Here is a 14,292-nt window from a genome sequence, read left to right as displayed (position 1 = left end):
CTTGCCAGAAATATGCATCAAATATTGCCCAGAGTGTGAAAGAAGACAGGGCCTAACAGAAATTAGATTATGGCTAAGCATCCGCAAGGAAGCAGGGTCAGGCGGACGGGTTGGTCTCCAGCTCCTGGAGAGGCCCAGCTGGTGATTCATTCCATGAGGAGGAGGCTGCAAACAGCCAACCCCACCAGGTTCTGAAGAAAGGGCCCACAGGGCGCCTGGTCCACAGCGTGGCTCAGGCCTGAGCCTTCTCTGTGCACTCACGAGCAGGGACCAGGGTGCTGAGTGAGCCTTGCTTATCCCTGTGCAAAGTCAACAGAGGTGCCTGCAGAAGAGAGAGGCTTCCTCCTGCTCCATGAGGGGTCGGCAGTAAGGTGTCTCTTCCAGGCTCAGCTTAAGGCGAGAGTGAGTGAGCTCATTGCGCTCTCTCCTCCTACTTCCACAGAACTAGACTGGCTTATGGTCAAGAATACCTGCCCCAAACACACACAGAGGGTCAGAAAAAGGGATGCTGAGCTCCGACTGGCTGAATGAGCAGGCAGGAGCAATGGTGAGCTCAGTCCTGCAACCAAGCAGGTTTCCAGCACAAGGAAACCCAGAAGATGCATGGCCCTCGCTGCCAAAGGGGGCCTGTGGGTTCCACCAAGGAGCTGAGCTGGCCCTGCTGGTACGGTCTGGATGGACACACCCACCTACCTTGGCAGGAAAGGTGCAGCAGAAGGAGGGGCCAGGCGTGCAGCAGGACTGCGGGAGACGCACGAACTTACTCTATGAGCCACTTTCCTTTCTTTGCCCTGCTGGGCATCAAACCCAGGGCCTCAGCACGCTGGCAGGTGCCCTGCCATGGAGCTGCCCTCCTGTGTTGCTTCTGTAGGATCCCGAATGTGGCACTGAGTGAAAGTGCCAGCAGGCACTGGGCGCTCCAGGCTGTGCCCTGAGAGCTTGCCTGGTGCAGGCGGAGGGGCCCTGGGCAGGGGACCCGTGTGTGCCTGCGCCCTGCCTTTGTCTTCTCAACTTGCAAAAGTTCTGCGAGGCATTTGTAAAAAATCTAGAAGATACAGTAGTTGTCCCTTATCCCAGACTTCAGTTTCCATGGTTCTGGTTACTGCAGCCGACCGTGGCTGGACAGCGTCACTACTCTGCACCGTGGGAGGAGGAAGCGAGAACCTGCGTTCTGAGAAAGGGAGAGAGACCACATCCACACCACCTGCAAGTCGATATGCTGTTATGGTTTCTAGTCTTTAAAATATTTTTAGTTGTAGGTGGGCACAATACCTTTATTTTATTTACGTATTTGTGTGTGGTGCTGAGGGTGGAACCCAGTGCCTCACACATGCTAGGCGAGCGCTACCCCTGAGCCACGGCCCAGCCCCACGACTTCTATTTCTATTATTTGTTGTGTTCGTCTCCTACTGTGTCTGATTTATAAAATAGCCTCAGGGCAGGCACAGGACTACATATGTAGGTTTGGAGCTCGCAGTTTCAGGAATCCGCTGGCTGTCTTGGACTTGGCCCTGCAGATGAGGGAGGAAGTGGAGCCACAGTGGGAGGACAGGAGGCCCTCCTTGGCATTCCGGTCCAGAGACGCTCCCCTGGCCACTCTCAGACAAACACCCTCGCAAGCACCACACTCCCATGTCCCACCTGGAACAGGCGAGGCCCATGCCATGGCCCCTCGGCAGGCGGTGGAGCACGCTCCTCCAGCAGGGGCGGCCTGGATGCCCTGGCACAGGACTCGCGCTGGCCAGGGTGGCTCGAATTTCCCTTGGCCTCAGGGAGCGGAAGCGAGCTTCTCCATTGCTGGACCTGCCAGACTCGGTTGAGGGCACTCCCGAGACGGGCTGCCCAGGCACAGGCTGTTTCCGATTTGAACCTTCTCTTATCTGTCATGGCAGTCTCCTGGGGAACAGGGTTAGTTACCTTCCTACTGGCAGGGCTGAGGTGGCGTGGCTCCCCGTCCCCGACACTGGGTAGCAGGGTCCTCCTGTTTCAGGGTTTTGTTTTGATTTTTTCGTTAAGTTCAACTCTTCTCATGTTTCATAGCCAACTGATTTTCCTCTTTTGTGAATTCACTTTCTGCCCGTATATTCTACTATGTAACTGTCTTCTTAAAACCTTTTCAAGTCTCTATTAAAATTATTGCTATAAAGTAGGTTGCAAATACTTTCTTCCCAGTTCATTTAAAATCTCTGCTTATCAGATTTTAGCATATAGAAGTTTAAATTTTAATTGAGTTGAAGTTACTGTTTCCTTGGTAACTTCTCCTCATGGAAGCAGAAGGGTCACTCAGTTCACAGAGGGTTCACTGTCAGGACTGAAGGACAGCGGCCCATGTTCTGCTTCCGCATTCTGTCCACAGTGTGGCCAGTTGTAGGTGACTATCTGTGCTGGACAGAGCCACAGGACCTCAAAGGGACACAATTAATGCACCCCTCAAGAATCCTCCAGGAAGCAGGACTGTGCTATTTGTGCGGTGGAGGCAGATGTCCCTGATTTGGGGACATTGAGAAGGACTGGGGTCCCCAAGCTGCAAGCCCAAGGTGCTGACTTAGTGCGTGCCCCTGGAGGGTGTTTCTGAAAACCAATGGGAACGTCACAGGGCAGAAATCCCCTTTGCACGTCCTCTCTGCCAGTGGGCAGACATGGCAGAGCCTCTGGTTCAGGTACTAGGGGGCAAAGGTGGCTGGGGAGCAGAGCAGGGTCCCCCAGGAAAGCTGGGGTGCTGTGCTGCAGGTGTGAGCAGCTGATGGGTCAGAGCTGTCTCCTCGGCAGCCGGGCTCTGCAGCAGCATCAGGAGGAGTCCACACCATGGGACGGTAGAGGCTGAGAGGTCAGGCCCTGTCTGGCTTGTGGGGGACCCAGGCCTTGTCCAGCAATCTGCGCCGCTTGCTGGGGAGCAGCCAGGGACCAGGCCCAGCCCTCGCTGCAGACCGCCCAGCAGCTTCTGGGGACCTCGCTTCCCTCTGTCCTTCCCTCCGGGGGGCTTCTCTTTGAGGTGGGGCACAGGGTCAGGAATGGGGGACAGCAGCATCAAACTGGATGGTTCTCCTCTGCTGCTCACCTCCTCTTAAGATTCTTTTGGATCAAAGGGGAGTGAGAGAAGAATGGAGGAACTTTAGATTATGTAGAAGGAAATGTCTCCTGGACTGAGACAGACGTCATTACCTATGTACATGTGTGAGTACACGAACGGTGTGAATCCACATCGTGCACAACCACAGAAACGAAATGATGTACCTCATTTGTGTACAATGAATCAAAGTGCAGTCTGTAAAAAAATAAAGAAATAAAATAATTAAGGAAAAAAAAGGTTCTTTTGGATTTGCTCTGAGACCTCCTGAGCCCCCGTCTGGATTCTCACAGTCCAAACACGCCTGCAGCCCACCAGGCGTCGGTCAGCATCTCGGCATCTGATTGCATGGTGCCGCCCAGGGTGGAAGCCGAGAAAGCTGAGAGCAACCTTCTCGCCTGCCACTCCTGGGGGCGGATGTGACAATGTCCTGCGGACACAAGTGGATCAAGAGCATATGAAGGGTTAACAGATCAGGGAGGGAAGGAAAGAAAAAGAGTAAAGGAGAGAAAACCACCCACCCACCCAGAATGACTTCATGTCACCCTCCAGTTTCCCTCTCCTCTGGGGACAGCACCTACACACAGGAACAGCAGAACTCTCACATCCCTGGGGGTGGCATCTGACCCTTGAATGTCTCTGAGCTTGTGCACCAGCCTGAAACCGTCTCGCTAGCAGATGGATGGGCTGGGCTTTGGGGAGCTCACTGCTGGGCGTGACGTGTGGTCTAGGAGGGAAGCAGCAAGCAGCCACTGTCCAAGCTCCCATCCCCTGGAAAATGAGAACTCAGCCAGCCACCAAGGGGCTCTGAGGCAAGGGCAGGCCACTGGAGCCAGAGGGCAGGCACAGCAGCAGCGTGCTGTTGGCAAGCTTTGAGGTGCTTGTGTGTGTGTGCGTGTGTGTGTGCATTAGTGAACACATTAGGAAACAGATTTAGAAAGGACGTGCTTTGGGGTAGGACACCGGGTGGCCGCCAGTCCCTGCAGAGCACTCACTAACCTGGGAGATGCCCCTGGGAAGCAGGGCCAAGCTGCCTCAGGTACCAGAGGTGCCTGCAGTCTGGGTCAGTGGATTTTTTAAAAAGATCGTTGGTGGTGGTGGCGGCAAGATATTCATAATACAAAATTCATCATTCAAACCATTTAAAAGAATGCAATTCAGTAAGCGCTTTCATGTTCTTGTGAAAACATCATTGCTATCAGGTTCCAGAGTGTTCCTGGTCACCCCAGAAATCCCCCACCTGCTCCCGTTCCCCTGCCCCAGCCTCCGGCAGCTCAGCCGGCTGCCTGCCTCGCAGGTCCCTGCTCTAGACTCTCCCCGGGAGTGGAACCGCTGGAGACGCGGTCTTTCCCGCTGGCTTCTTGGAGAATGGTCTGTGAGGCAGCGGGACGGGTGCCTGCCGTCACTGCCCAGTCTTGTTCTCTCAGGAATGGCGCACACCTCACTTCTCCGCCCTCAGTGGGGCCCTGTGCCTCCCCCAGCGCAGGCTGTTGTGAGCCGTGCTACTGTGAACGCTGCGTCCAGGCTGCTCCGTTCTCAGGCTCTGGGTGTCTGTCTACCGGGGCAGCCTGGGTCACACTGGCTCTTAGAAACTTGCAGCGGTGGATTATCATAACCTCCTCCACCGTTTAACAGCTGGGAAGCTGAGGACCAGAGAGGCCCTTCCCCGGCCACACAGAGAACTGCAGGGCCCAGAGCAGGAAGGTGCTCCCCGCCCCACGTCTGGCTCCAGTTAGGTCTTATTCCAGGCCTGACCCCCCAGACGCAGACTGCGGGTCTTGCCCAGCAGAGCCCCTTGGGAACCAGGCGGCCCCCACAAAGACGAGCCTTTGGTTTCTGTCTATTTAAAATTTCTCAAATTAGAAAAACCCCACGTCAGAGACGTTCACTCTGGGGAAGGGTCACACATGATTTATTTGGAAACAGTGACTTAAATTAATGGCAAAGCCATCATGGAGAGCCACACCGATCGGACACAGCCACAGCATTTAAATGTTCTCAGAAGTCATTAATGACGGATCCGGGGTCCGGAGGGACGGGAGGAAGGCGGCCGGGAGGTGCTTCCCTCTCCACGCTTTCCCTTTCCTCCTCTGGTCAGAAAAAGTGGAATTATGTAACGAACACCGAGCGATACTTGTAAATTTCAGAAATCACAGGCTGAGCTGACCACCCAGCTCCCTGAACCCTGTACCGGAGAGCCGAGTCACTGCCCGGGCAGGTTTTGCGGCCCTGCGGAGTCCTGCCGCCTGGGCCGAGCCTCTCCAGACCGGCACTGGTGGTTTGGCGTCTCTCCGCAGGGCAGGGCTGGTTCAGTTTCCTCCGCAAACCTCAACAGTGGCCGGGGCACAATCTCCTGGAGCCTTCAGATCCAGGAGGCTTTAAACGTGACACCTGACCTCTGGTTGGCCTTGGTGGACACTGAGCCTGAGTCTAGCCAAGTCAGGCTGGTCTCACACTCAGACACAGAACTGCCCGGAAGTGACCATGGCAGCACAGCTCCAGGGCAGCTCACAGGGTCCCTCCTCTTGTCCACCCTCGGGTCAGGCTCTCTCCCATTCCCCTGAGCAGCCCAGGCCACCGGTACCCTCCTCCCAGATGCCCTCCCTGCCCGCCAGGCTCCGGGACCTCCGCCTTCTGTGGTATCTGAGGCACCTACAATCTTGGCAGGCTCCTCAGAGGCAGGAGCATGGAGGGGTCTCTTTGATGCCCCATCACAGGGCAGCATTCCCACCTGGGAGCAAATGGGAGACGGGGCACTTCAGGGCCTTGCTGGACAGCCCACGGCCTGGGCCAACGCTTGTGGTGCCCCTGCAGCAGCATGGAGGTGCCCCGCTGGGGTTTCACGAAGCTTTATTTTCCTGGGAAGGCTTGTTGGGATGAACTTGGAGACCTCTGAGGAGCTCTGAGGGCAGAGGATAGGATTCCCGCAGCCAGTAGTGGAGGCCCCAGTCCCACACAAGCCTGCAGTCTTCCGGCTTCTTAGGAAGAGGCCCAAATCCCCTCCCATGCCCCAGATTCTTGTGCAATTCTTTCTATCTCACTTTTCCTGTTCATATCCCAATATTCTCTTTGACTTTGCCATTCCTGAAAAAGCCATTCTTGACATAAACAGTAGGTCAAGGCGGGGAGCTGCCTGGACACACGGGAAGCCCAGAGCCACCAAGCTCCCACTTTTGAAAGGTAATGAAGTGCGTGCGAGCGGCCTGAGGTGAGGCCAGGGACGAGCAGAGCATCGTGTGGGGCGCTCCTCTTATGCTTGTTGCTTGATTACAGGACAATCTCTGCTCTCAGAAAATAGTCCCTCTAGAGTCTCAGAACCTGCACTGCTGGGCTGCCCAGCAAAACCCCTGCCAGGCTGCCTGCTCGTGGACGGGCGGCTCTGCGGACACCTGAGGGGCCACAGAGGGACCACGCAGTGGCTCCCGGCCCCACCGAGAGCACGGCAGACACCAGCCCTGCGCACCCTCTGGCAGGGTCTCCCCAGCCCTGTGCGCCTTTTGAAGAGTTGAAGCTGGTCATTCCCCGGGGAGGAATCAACAACGGCATACCAGCTGCTCGGACGCAGACGTTGGTTCACTGCATTTTTGTCCTAGCATCAATGAAAAACTTTCTAGAAAACAATAACAAAGACAACTAAGAAAAGGGGTGGCCAGGCCTCAGGTGGGGGTGTCGGGTGCACCCCTCTGCACTGCAGGGAGCCGGCAGAGCACCCAGGAGCCTTGGAGGTTCCCGCCCCACGTGTGAGTGCTGCTGTGGGGACCTGACCAAGGGCTTTCGTGACGGGAAACCTCAGGAGGGCCTCCGGATCTCTGAGCTGAGAGCGTGCTGGGCGGGGAAAGTGCAGCCAGAGTAATAATCACCAGCCCCAGAACAACGCAAAGGACCACGCAGCCACTCAGCCTCCATCCACCACGGCCTGGCAGGAGGGTGTGGCCCATACTGCAGAAGGCAACGTCCACGCGGCCTGCAACTCACAGGAACTTAATCTCAGGAGAACCAATTCTCAGTGAAGATTCCGTTCCTGGAAACCTGCGTGTGGGCAGCATCTCGTCCTCCCTCCTTCCCTCTCATCCAGCAATCCAGGTGTTTCCCAAAGAAATGATGATGACCTTACTGTTTACTTACCAAGACAAAATCATCGTCTTAAAAATGAGATTTAAAATTCACACAAGCTCCTGCAAGGGACTCGGAGGTGCAGAGTTTGCCACCTGCAGTAGCTGGCCTGCTCACGCCCACCTTGGAATCATGGAGTAAATGACGGGCAACGGGCACTGTCCACCCACAGATCAGAGAATCAAAAGGCGAGACCAGCCTTGAACTTCCGACTTCTCTGCACACCCTTCAAACCACATCAACCTACTTATGGACAGGAACAAAGGGAATATTCGTTTCTAGATCTGAGATGGAAAGAAAATGTTGCCTGCCTGCATTTCCAGCACAGCGTGTTAAATCAGAGTGAGACACACAGAGAACACCCGCGACCCCAGCCCCGCAGCGGAGCCAGGCGGGGAACCCTCACAGGGCAGCGGGGTCTCCAGGGAGAGTGTTTGCTTTAGGAGCCACCTCTCAAGGAGCCCGCACCTGCCTCAGAAGCAGGCCTGCTCTCTGGAGCCTGCAGAAGGACACAGTCGCCGGGACTGATGGGAAGGCAGGGGCCTCTTGTCTGTGTCGCAGTGGAGAAGAGCATCAGCCACGGACACGCGTGAGCACTGTTTTCTCCCCTGGAGAGCAGAGCCCCGCCCTCCCACAGGCCAAACCCCGCCCGCCACCCCACCGTGAGCCACCTGCCTGGAGCTCCAGAAAGGCTCTGGTTGCGATCACACACCAGTGTCAGCCTCGGACTGAGGTGGGTGTTGGCACTGGTCACAAAGGGTTAATAAAAACCAGGGGGGTCGTCCAGATCCCTGTCCTTGACACCCCCAACCTGCACATCCACAAACACAAATGAACTTGCCGTCCAATTAAACCATGATAAATAGGAACCTAATGCAGGCAATGTAACCAAATGTACTACTTCTCCCCAAAAGATAGAGACTAGCAGCCACGTGTAAGGCCAAATGTGCGCTAACAAGACAGAAGCGTTTCTCACAACAGTGACTTGAGTAGCTGGAAGCCCTGTGAGTTCAACCCTGCCCTTCATTTAAGTGACAGATGGGAAGACTCTGAACCAAAGGAGGAATTTCTCCTCTTTTAAAGACATTGCTCTTAGGATGTGGAAAAAAGTTACAGTTTCACAGGAGAATCTGGGTTATCCAAATCCTAGTCCTGGTCAAGCGGCCGAGGCAGTGCCGGGACACCGTGCCCTGGGCTCTCAGAGCCATGTCCCATCCCACTCAGTCACAGGATCCTCACTGTACTCTAAACAATGGAGCTGAGGGTGAAATAATGCAGGTATCCGAAGCATGTCAAACACCGTTTGGGTTCAAAATGACTCTTCAACTAACCACCCAAAATTTCCCTCCTGTTAAGTTAGGTGCTGGCCTTTCCAGTTTTGGATCCAAGTTTCCCTTTGACGTGACAACCCTCAGTAATCACTGAAGGAAAAAAAATCCCATTGTGACTCAGTTTACATTAGCAGGAAAATCACATCGCTAATGTCACTATTCCCATTCCAGAGCAGACATTCTGTAAGACAGTATGATATAACCAAGTCACACTCAAGGGCTTACCACTCGGCTGAGCTGCAAATGTGCTCCCGGGACCAAGTCCAGGGCTGGTCTCTTCCTCCCTGCCACGTGCCCCACCCTCTCCCTCTCACCTTTGTGACTCCACATATGACAATTTCGATCTCTACGCTACTTGGCGGATCATTTTTACACATCATTTGCTTTAGAATTTTGCATGTACTTGACAAAAGTGAATACAGACTTACTATTCTAGAGGAACAGGTACATCAGCATCAGGTATTTCCCCAGCCGTATTCTCCGTTAGAATAGGAACAAATGCTTCCCTGTTGGAATTGATGTTTTCCTCTCTCATGTTTCTGGGATGCCACTTTTTGTTTAAGAATGGTAGGGAATCACTTCTAATTAATTATATATTGAAAATATATTGAAAAGAGTCCCCATATTCTGAAGAGATGTACAGTTATGGAAATGCTATCAGGAAAAAAAGCATGGAATTTTGCTCAAAGTAGATTTTTAGTTTATTACTCTGAAATAAAGCATATTAACAATTCTTTGTGAAATTTGTTCATTTAAATGCATAATTTTAAAATTTTATGGAATATCTTTTCTAAAAATGTTAATTTTGAGACAGTTGTGAATTCCCATGAGGCTACTCATAAATAAGTAGCCATCCTTCCCTGGACGTGTTGGCACAGCTTGCCCAACGGACCACAAGGTCCCGCCCGCTGATGCGGTCCCCAGAGCTGGCTCAGGTGCCCCGGTCCCGTGTGTGCGTGCGTATGTGCATGCGCATGTGCGTGAGCGTGTGCGTGCTTAGTTCTGTGCGTTCCGAGCACACGCGTAGGCTCAGGTGACCACGTGGAATATCTTCTCGAGCAGTTTCTGATTTTAGTGTTTCGTCTTGGCTTTACTTTTGAAAACATCCATGTGTGTATCTCTTAGATCCTGTTTCTTCTTTATGGCTCTCTCCACTTCTTGGCTACAGTAACTTATCCATCTCTCCTTTGAATTTTATGGCCTCTTTTGTGAACTCTTTGCTAGCAGAGAGCTTTGCTTTTGGTTTGCTTTTTGCAGCACATTTATCCTTTCCCAGGAAAAGACACAAACGTAAACAGACCTTCCAGCCTCCATCCACAGGGTTCTTAAAGACACCAGTGAGAATAGATTAATATAAATACTAAGCTGAAAACTGTCATAAAAGCTCAGCCTTTAAAATTGGCTTATTAAAATATTTGTTTTTTTTAAAGCCCAGATTTAAACTCCAGTTATGAGTTATAGTACTCTGCACAGGAAGAGTTTACTTTATGATCTTTTTGCCAGGCAAAAGGAATCTGGCATCTCTGCCGTCTATTCAGGACACAGGCAAGCAAGGCTGACGAAAACAGTTCTTTTAGGCTCGTGATGTGTCTGAAAAATAGGTGTTTTCAGAAAACCTCAATAAAGGACTATTTCAAGCGGCCACTCAGGGTCCGGTCCCCACGGCTCCCACTGGGGCCTGAGCTGTATGTGGCAAGACTTCCTTTTCGTGAGCCTGGAGAAACAACAACTGATGTTTAAGGGGCCAGGAGCGCGGCAGTCGGCCCCTCCATCAGACCTCTGCTGCCCCAGGCAGCTCCGCCTTCCATTCCTCTTCTTGCCAGTCCCTGGGCTCCTGCATTTCCATTCTTCTACTGGGGGAACCAACTTTCTTTTGAGACTAGCTAGCATCCCAGATAGAGTAGTTAACAAACACCTCCAAAAAGTTGAGTTTTGGGGTGGGGGCAGCTTTCATGTTTTGGGTGGCGAGAGGGTCATGCGCTTTCTCCAAAGGAGAACGGTCGTCAGAAAAAAAACGAGTGAGTTTGTTGAATGCGGTCACATAGGGGAAGTCTGCTGAGTCCAACTCAGCAGAAGTTAGAGAAGATGAGGGCTTTAACGATGGAGCGGCGAACAGTTCAGCCTGGTAAGTGGTGGTGGCCTCTCTGCACCCTCTAAGCCAGATGGCTCTGACCCCTCAGAAGTCTCAGTCATTTCACCAGAACACTGAGCGCTCCCTTTGGGACTTTTCAATTACATGAGTCCCGCTGAATGGCAGACACCTGACTTGCACACAGCAACCAAGGAGGTGAGGGTGAACACGGCACCAGCGGAGCCCCCCCCCCCCATCTCCCACACTACCCTTCACGTGGAAGGAAGAGTCAGGTTTTTGTTGTTCTTGCTGTCAGTCACACAGCCTTCAAATACGTGACCATCTCTCACTAGATGTGAAATCACCCACTGATTACGGAAATATCCAGATACACGTAATAAATTCTTCTTGGAAATATCACAAATAAATCACACATGCCATTGAACAACATTTCCAGGAAGTCAAACAAATTAGTATACTGTACTTAGGCTCCAAGAGAAGAATGAGTTAAAAAAATAAAAGACGAAGCTGTTCGCCTCACAGGCTGATGATAAGCAGGCAGGGTTCAGACGGTTCCTTGGACCCTTCTCTCCTCTCGTACACAGTATTGGCTACGCAGAGAGCGGGCTTTGTCTGCACTAGTCATTACTTCCAATTATATAAAATACAAAAATAAATATGCCCACATAAAGATTGGTCGCTCTCCAACTAAGTGTGTTATCTAATACATGAAGGATTTTTGGGCCAAATAAGCTCTTAACAGTTTTCATTCATTTATCACAGGTATTGTGCTTTGTGTTTATCTGCTATTTAATTGTGGTCTGTGATTGATTCTCCTATGTTTTAAAGAGTGAGATTATTTTAAATGAATTTTAAATGTTCCTGCTGAATCCTTGCATCAGGGCAGTATCTCAGTAATTTGTTTCAGTAATTTTTGGAAGACAGTCTTAATGATAATGCTGTTGACATTCCCCTTAAACAAAGCTGTGTGTATGTGTGTGTGTGTTTTTAAAAGATGACGTTCCTCATCTGTCTGTTCTAATTTCAGATGTGGTGTAAACTATGGATGGTATAAATGGTAAATGGAAATAACTAATGAAAGCTCATAATTTAGGAAACAAAAACCAGAATTAATGTATTATTCCACTGTAGCATTTAGTACTCAGCCAATCCAAACTTTCTTTCCTAGAGAAATAGGCGATTGAGATACTTTCCATCTGTTTTTGACAAAGACAGAAGATTCCCACAGTTATTTTCTGTTAAAAATTCTTTTTAAAACGATAAAACTGTCATTATCCTAGGGGGCTATTTCGTCAAGAGAATTTTCAGTGGCGTAGAAATAAAAGAAAAAGGAAAAAGAAAAAAGAAAGAAAACCAACCTGGAGTAGTTCAATCTTTTTGTTGCCCCTGCAGGACCCCTGCCGATATTACAGAACCACACACACACACACAAAAAAAAAAAAAAAAAAAGAAAGAAAGAAAGAAAAAAGAAAAAAAGAATAGATACGTTGGGGAGAATGGATGAGCAGCTCTGGATTTATCTTAATTCTTTCTGTGTGAAGCAGAGACTTTTATAAAAGCATCACAGAGGCAAAAAACCAAAACACACTAGATGAAAGGGTTTCACGCGTCCTCAGCCCCCAGCCGCCAGCCCCAGCCCCGCCGGCAAGCAGGGGTCCTGCGCCCCTCCGTGCGGCTGAAGACCTAGGGGAGAGGTGCGGTGCCTCCAGCCTCCGGAGAGGACGGCGCCTCCGCGGCTGGAGCCTGTCTACAGGACTTGGTAGGTGTCTGGTGAGAAGGAGCGGGTGCAGGGCGCCCTCAGCGAACTTCCAGAGGAAACCAGACCTTCCTGAGTGCTCCTGCCCTCCGAGCCCGGGTTGCCTTCTCCCCCGCAGGGCCCAGCGCACACTGCCTCCTTTTCCCAGACCCATCTCCCAGGCTGGACTCCTTGCACTCACCCGCCGGACTGAACACCTGGACCCACACAGGCGCGTCCCCCTTCCTGCTTTCCAAATTCAAGGTTGGAACCCGAGGCACCCAGCCGTCAGCTCTGCTCCACCTGCTTGCTTGCAGGCGGGCGTTATGAGCCGCGAGGTCTGCTCCATCTCAGCTCTCTGCTCTGCGCTCTAGGCTTAGGCCGGGTCTCTTGTGCTCCAGGCTAGAGCCTGTCTTCCGCTCTGCGCAGCTCTGACCCCAGAGCCGCGAGCGCAGGACAGTGCCCTCTCGTCCACCGCAGGTAAAAGGAGTCATCTTTGCACCCACTGGACGGCCGCCCAAAGCGCGGGCCAGTCCGCAGTGCAGGAACAGCCAGCGAGATCTGAGTGTCAGCACGTAAAATGCACTCCGCCTCACCCGACAGGGGCCGAGCAACAAGTCCCGCACAACTCTGAACCAACAGCCTCCCTGGCCGCCCTAGCTCTGAGGGATGCAAAGGACAGCAGATCACCATCTGCCTACCCTGGTCGGCCCTAGAAGATTCTTCCCCTACAGTCACCCACAGATATCCACACCCACCACAAAGAATGCAAAATGCAAGCGTTAGTCTCGGTGCTCCCGGACCTTGCTGGGAGTCACCGGTCTACCGGTTCCCAACTGACAGGCTTTGCAAAAGGCCTCCGCGGTGCCTCTGGGGCAAGGAAGCTCCCGTCCGCCTCCCATCCACGCTGCGGCGGCCCGCGGGGCCTCCATCAGGAGGGATGCGCAGGCCCTGGACACCCTGCGGCAGGCCCGCCCGCCCCCGAAACGGAGGGCGCTCGTTGCGCGCAGCACCTACCCTGGCGCGCCGGTCTGGAGGTGGGTGGCGCGGCGCTAGTGGGAGGCGGACATGGACCACGCGCCTTCCATGCGCCACACGGAGAAGGCGTAGCTGAGGCGCTCGTGGGCCACGTAGCTGCAGCTGGTCATCTTATTGTCCATCTCGTCGCTCTGCAGGACCTGGTAGAGGAAGTCTATGTACCTGGCGGCCAGCTTCAGCGTCTGGATCTTGCTGAGCTTGTCCGAGGGCAGCGTGGGGATGATCTTGCGCAGTGCAGCGAAGGCCTCATTGAGCGACTGGGTGCGCTGGCGCTCGCGCACGTTGGCCAGGATGCGCTGGCTCTGAAGCTCCTCGAAGGACTGAGCGCTCGGGCTGCCCTTCTTGCCGCGCTTGCCCGGGGTCGGGCTGCCATCTTCGCTTGACTTCTTGCTGTAGCGCCGCTTCCGGCCGAAGCGCTTGGGCTGCCGCTCGAGCTCCTCCTCGCTAGTGCCCAGGCTGTCCACGGGGGACACGGGCGAACTGGAGCCCTCCTCCATGGCGCCGGCCCGGCGCGCGTGGGGCTGGGGGCGCCCGGGCGCCAAGCGCGCGCCGCTGGCCAAGCCCGCGGCCGCCGAGCACACGCTCTCCGGGTGCTCAAAAGGCTCTGATTTCGGGCCGGTTTGTGCAAAACCGAGGTCTCCGGGAGAGGAAGTTATTCTAACTTTTTTGGAAACTCTAGCCCGGCTGGGTTGCTAAATAGCTGTCAGGAGCGAGAGCGGCGCGCTGATTGGCCACCATGGACGGGGGCAGGACAAGTATTGGGGCCTTCGCCGGTCGCCCCCGCCCCCCGGCGCGGCACTTTCAGTTTTGCAGTTTTTTTGCCTGAAAGCTGCCGGCATCCCGAGGCCGGGTCCTCCAGCGCCGCCCGCGCCCGGACTCCGGGCCTGGGCCACTAATCAACCTCCCTGAGCCTAGG

The 14,292-nt window shown here is 53.4% G+C and overlaps 1 protein-coding gene across 1 annotated transcript in view; it reads right to left on the bottom strand.

Annotated features, from left to right (window-relative positions):
• Positions 1-14,069, bottom strand: part of Twist2 (twist family bHLH transcription factor 2) — a 42,873-nt gene extending 28,804 nt beyond the window's left edge. The window contains exon 1 of the mRNA XM_047545893.1: positions 13,356-14,069. Coding sequence (XP_047401849.1) covers positions 13,391-13,873 — 483 coding nt within the window. The 5' untranslated portion in view covers positions 13,874-14,069 and the 3' untranslated portion in view covers positions 13,356-13,390. The remainder of the gene's footprint in view (positions 1-13,355) is intronic.
• Between the last annotated feature and the right edge of the window lie 223 nt (positions 14,070-14,292).

This window comes from Sciurus carolinensis, chromosome 3 (genome assembly GCF_902686445.1).
Source record: "Sciurus carolinensis chromosome 3, mSciCar1.2, whole genome shotgun sequence".
Classification (NCBI taxonomy): domain Eukaryota; kingdom Metazoa; phylum Chordata; class Mammalia; order Rodentia; family Sciuridae; genus Sciurus; species Sciurus carolinensis.
Note: the sequence above shows the minus strand (reverse complement) of the source record. Positions and strands in the feature narration are given on the sequence as shown.